Source organism: Lactuca serriola, chromosome 2, assembly GCF_051521515.1.
Source record: "Lactuca serriola cultivar US96UC23 chromosome 2, Lser_US96UC23_V15, whole genome shotgun sequence".
Lineage (NCBI taxonomy): Eukaryota > Viridiplantae > Streptophyta > Magnoliopsida > Asterales > Asteraceae > Lactuca > Lactuca serriola.
This window is the reverse complement of record NC_136409.1, coordinates 198,058,435-198,064,067: the sequence shown is the minus strand read 5'-3', so window position 1 is coordinate 198,064,067 and position 5,633 is coordinate 198,058,435. Positions and strand designations below refer to the sequence as shown.

The 5,633-nt window shown below is 40.0% G+C and overlaps 1 protein-coding gene across 1 annotated transcript; it reads left to right on the top strand.

The window, feature by feature from the left end:
* Nucleotides 1–3,826: 3,826 nt before the first annotated feature.
* Nucleotides 3,827–4,342, top strand: LOC145089934 (uncharacterized). The gene has a single exon (XM_079028313.1). It carries the CDS (start codon nt 3,827–3,829, stop codon nt 4,340–4,342), a length of 516 nt encoding a protein of 171 aa, XP_078884439.1.
* Nucleotides 4,343–5,633: the final 1,291 nt, after the last annotated feature.

The following is a 5,633-nucleotide window of genomic DNA, read 5'->3' as shown; positions in this document are numbered from 1 at the left end:
TTTTTCGTGCCGAAGCTACCCCGACGTCCCGGTATCATACTCTAGCCCCGAGGCAAGTCCCGAGATCCCGAAGATCCCGAGAAGCGCGGTTCCCGAGTCGAAGCTCTGCCCGCGAGAAGTTCGATTTTCGAGGAGATCTTCCAGATCTGCTGTGGATTACTACTTCTATAAGCCGTAGTGCTGTCGGATCGTCTTCTGATCAAGTGAGTGTGTAGTTATTTCTTCTAATACAATAATACGAAGTATTTTATATAAAAATACGTGCTATGTGTATATATTTGGTTGTGTTATGTGTGAATGAGTATTCACTCTCTTCTATCTTATAGATCTGCTTATTTCTTTATAAGATATGTGTTATGTGTGTGTGTGCCTCATCTGTTATGTGATATATGTGTTGATTAAAGCATGCTATACAGGTTTTCTTTAAACTACGTATGAAAATATATATTTTATCTACTAATATGTTGGGTAGAACATGGGTAGATAGTTGGTGTGTAATAAACAGATGAGAGGCCTCGATGTTGTTGTTGTTGTTGATCTAGTTATTCAGCGGAGTATGGATAACGACCACGGACTCTTTCTAGACAGTCCAGTGGAACGCTAGCAGGTTCATAACCTGTAGGTGTTGTGAACGATGTGTTCACCGGTGTACTCTATCCCCCTCATGGTTGCCTTTAGGATATCTATTGTTGAGGAAACCCCTTCGCAGTGATGTCCGTCCCGATGAAAATCCTAGATTAGGTCCCTTGAGATAGTTGTTTTAGGGACGTAAAGTGAGGATAACGAGAATGGGTAATCGGGATAGTGTTTGGTTGGTGAAATTAAATATAACTTATTTATTGTGGGTTGAAAACCCTATATGCTCACCAGGCTCCCAAGCCTGACCCACTCAGTTTTATTTGTATTACAGGAAGTGACACAAGGGCGTAAGATGGATGGATCATCTTGTTGTTTTGTTTACAAGTCTGTATATGTATATATTTGTTGAATGACTTGTAATGTTTATCGTTTATGCTTTATGGTCTGTATCGGAACATGACATCCCGAGTTTTGATTATATAATGAAATGCATCTCTTGATGAAATGCTTTGATAGATATTATTTTATCATGTTTTGTTTTGGGAACAAATTCCGCAACTCTTTCAAATCAAAAGGATTTACTCTGAAAATATTTAAAAGCATAAATGAAAATCGGTCTTTTCTGGCCGAGATTTTGGGGATGTCACAAATATATCGAATGCGGAAATCGTGAGGGGAGGATGATGTGTCATCACACCACGCCCTTCCCTTTGGAACCGTATGTACCTGAAATCATAAACATAAACTGTAAGCATAACGAGTAGTGAGTTTCACAAATACCACATACCACACATGAAAGAAGAAAATGTTATGGGTCAAATCATTGTGTAACATCCCAAAAATACGACTCAAAAATTTCATTTTTAAGTTTACCAAAATCACAAACATAAAACTTCATTGATTCCAAAACCATAAAAACACAAGATAGTTATAATGTATAACCGAGACAATTCATAGAAAACATTATCAGAGCATAAGTCCTAAAATCTCTATTGCGGCAAATCATTGTGTGATGCGACGCGATCAAGCCGGCCCTTTTTCCTTCGAGCAGGAAGTACTTGAAACACTAAGCACAAAGTTTAGCGAGTTTCCCCCACCATACCACATATAACACAAACATACTGTTAGACATATCTGGGTGCCCGACCTACCCTGCCGAGCATATCTGGGTGCTCAACCAACCCTGCCAGGCATATCTGGATGCCCGACCTACCCTCCGGTTTATTTCAACCGGTTACGGGGTCTATTTCGTATAGGTACACCACTGCCAATTGAACCGGAGATAGAAAAAACTGCAAAGAGGTTACGGAAGCAAGCCAAGCTTCATAAGAAGCGACCGGGTTCCGGGACTTCTTCATCATTTACCCCTCCAATCATTAACATTTGTGAGGATATACCCTTCTCAATTGTATCCGCATCTAAAACAGAAACACTATCACTCTCACCTCAACCATCCTCACCCAAAAGTACCATTCCACCCTCTTCACCTACTTATAACATACCAAACTCCACACCCACAGAAACTTCAATCCCTACTCACACAATGGGAGATAACCATAGAGGGAATAAAGATCCTCCAAATCCACCACCCGAGCAAACCCTTTGCCAATGGCCGAGGCAAGAGGTTACTCAACAACCTCTTTGCATCACATATCCGACAACCACAAACCTAGAACTAAAATCCGGGCTCATCCACTTACTCCCAACCTTTATAGGCTTGGAAAATGAAAATCCTCATAAGTTCATCACTGAATTCCATGTTGTGTGTGTGCATGAAACCACACAATGTCACAGAGGATCAAATCAAGCTTAGGGAATTCCCCTTTGCGGTGTAAGATGCAGCAAAAGACTGGCTCTATGACCTCCCACCGGGGACGGTTACTACTTGGGTAGATCTTGCACGCCTTTTTCTTGGACAAATACTTCCCGAAAATGAAAGCATCAACCCTACAAAGGTAAATCATTAGAATCAAGTAGCATAAGAGAGAAGCCTTCCACACATATTGGGACAGATTCAAAAAGTTATGTGCCTGTTGTCGAAAGCATGGAATCACTAATATCAACTCCTTTAATATTTTATTGAAGGCATGAATCCAATGGAAAGAAGGTTGCTCAATGCCTCAAGTGGCGAATCTTTACCCGACAAGACTCTAACCGAAATCCACAACCTAATCAAGAACATGGCAGAAGACTCTAAGCATTCAAGTCATGATGAAGAGTGGTACGTAGATGCACCCCAAGGTGTAAAAGAAGTCCAAACTCCTCAAATTGAAGCTCAATTGTCCGAGCTTACAAAAGTGGTAATGATGTTAGCTAAAGACATGGGTGTGTAGCCCATGCCACGCCCTTGCGGAATTTGCACCTAAGTGGGGCACCCGAACGACATGTGCCCTCAACTTTAATATGAAGATTATGAAGAAGAAAATGCATTGGGAGGATATTCTAGGTCAAATCAAAGAGGATATGAGCAGCCACAGGGTGATCAAAGATGGAACAACAATCAAGGTTGGGAAGGAAATCAACATGGGAGTTACCAACAAAGACCACCATTTCCTTAACATCAACAAAGGCTGCCTTTTCAACCTCAAAATTTCCATCCAATACCACCACAACAACCACCTCATCAAGCATGTCATTGGAGGATATTGTCAAAAGCCTTGCTACTAGCACTCAAAGCTTCCAACAAGAAACTAAAGGTAACATAAAAATCTTGGAGCAACATGTGTCACAACTTGCTCAATCCGTGAGTATAATGGAATCACGAGGCAAGCTACCATATCAAACCGAGAATAACCCAAAACACAATGCATGTGCCATTACTTTGAGAGGTGGAAAAAGATATGAAGGCCCAAGGATCCCAGATGAAGAAGAGGAACAAAAGGAGATTGAGGTAGAGAAAGTTGTCAAAGAAGATGAAAGGAAAGATACTTCAAAGTCAAAGAATCCAATAAACATCGAAGTGAAAGTCACTCCACCACCATTTCCTTCAAGGTTAACAAGCATAAAAAGAGAACGAGAAGATGACGAGATCGTGTCAATGTTCCGAAAGGTTGAAATCAACATCCCTCTTTTAGATGTTATTACACAAATTTCTATATATGCTAAGTTCCTTAAGGAACTTTGCACATCTAAGAAAAAACTCAAAGGAAATAAAATGGTGAAAGTAGGAGAAAACGTGTCTGTCATGTTACAAAAGCGGATACCAAAGAAATGAAAGGATTCGGGTGTATTCACGGTTCCTTGTAAAATGGGTAACCTTTTTGTGCCACGTGCCATGCTAGATCTTGGAGCATCAATTAATGTATTACCTTATTCAAGCTATAAAACAATGAGAATTGGACCTTTAACAAAAACAGGAGTCATAATTCAACTTGTAGATTGGTATTTAGTACACCCAAAAGGAGTATTGGAGGACGTGTTAGTTCAAGTCAATGAACTTGTATTTTCCGCTGATTTTTATGTGCTTTATATGGGAGATGATGACGAAACCTCGAGTTCCATACTTTTAGGTATACCATTCTTAAAACCAGCAAGAACAAAAATTGATGTCTACAATGTTACATTGTCTATGGAATTTGATGGGGAGGTCATTAACTTCAATATCTATGAAGCAATGCGGTATCCAAGTGATGTTCATTGTATAAATTTTGTCCAACCTTTGACTGAAAATTGTTTTGAGTTTACTAACCTTGATTCGTTGGAGTTAGTTTTGAGCAGGATTTTTTATAACAATTTAGAGTTTGTATTGACTACAAAAAGTTGAATGCCTCAACGAGAAAAGACCATTTCCCCCTGACATTTTATTGACCAAATGTTAGAGAGATTAGTAGGTAAATCTCACTACTGTTGCTTAGATGGTTTATCGGGCTTTCATCAAACTCCGGTAGCCCCGAAAGATCAAGAGAAAACCACATTCACTTGTCCCTTTGGCACATTTGCTTATAGGCGTATGCCTTTTGGTGTATGCATTACACCTTCAACATTTCAGAGATGCATGGTGATCATCTTTTCTGAATATGTTGAAAACATCATTAAAGTTTTCATGGATGATTTTACAGTTTATGGAAACTCCTTTGATGAATGTTTAAGCAACCTAACAGGGCCAGATCCTGGTCTTTCATATAACTATCAGGGGCCAGACCCTGGTCTTTCATACAAATGTCAGGGGTTAGATCCTGGTTTTCCATATAATCATCACAAGACATCCAACAATCAACATAATAAAAATGGGCCGACACTGGTGCCTTCGACCCATGGATCTAGTAAGGAAACTCACATCAACTGCTGAAAAACCCAGATAAATGCATGGGCTGTTGGACTGGAGAAATCCCTATGCTAACTACACAACAGAGCCCCAATTAATAATTGAGACATAACCCAAAACTAAAAGACTACATTACTTGGCTAATGTCCAAGGTAAAAGGGCCAAATTATTCTTTTAATCCCAATAAAATAATGGGCCCAACCCCAAGGATCATCCAAGGTCCAATATGGGCCCAACATCATAAGCGACACAATTTCATGAAAATTTATGGTCCAACCTAGCAATAAATCCCAACGATTAAGGCCCAAAAATCACCCAAGTTGGACTGGGTTGTACGCTCAGCATACCAACTGGTACGCGCAGCGTACTCGGGCGAAGTGGGAGGATTGTGTATGGGACGCAGTGCGCATGATGTACAGGGAGTTACACCCTGCATACGTACCCCTTAAGTAAACTCATTCAAAATGTCTTAATACCTTAAGACCTTACGACCAAAACTTAGATCCATTAAGACCCTTAAGGTTATAAAGTCGCAAACTTTATGCCTTTGCACGCTACAAGAAGCCCAACACTAAAAATCTAGCCTTCTTAACCCTTTTCTACACCCTAACTCTTGGATGGGGACAAATCAAGGTCCAAGCTTTCATTTTTATGACTTGAAATGCCTTAAAACGTCTAAAATGACACCTTGGAGGCTTAGGAGTACCTTTTACTCACCAAGCTCTAGGATTTGGGAAAAAAAAAGGAAGAAAATCAAGGCTTAACTAAGATCTAAAGAAACAAAAGCCAA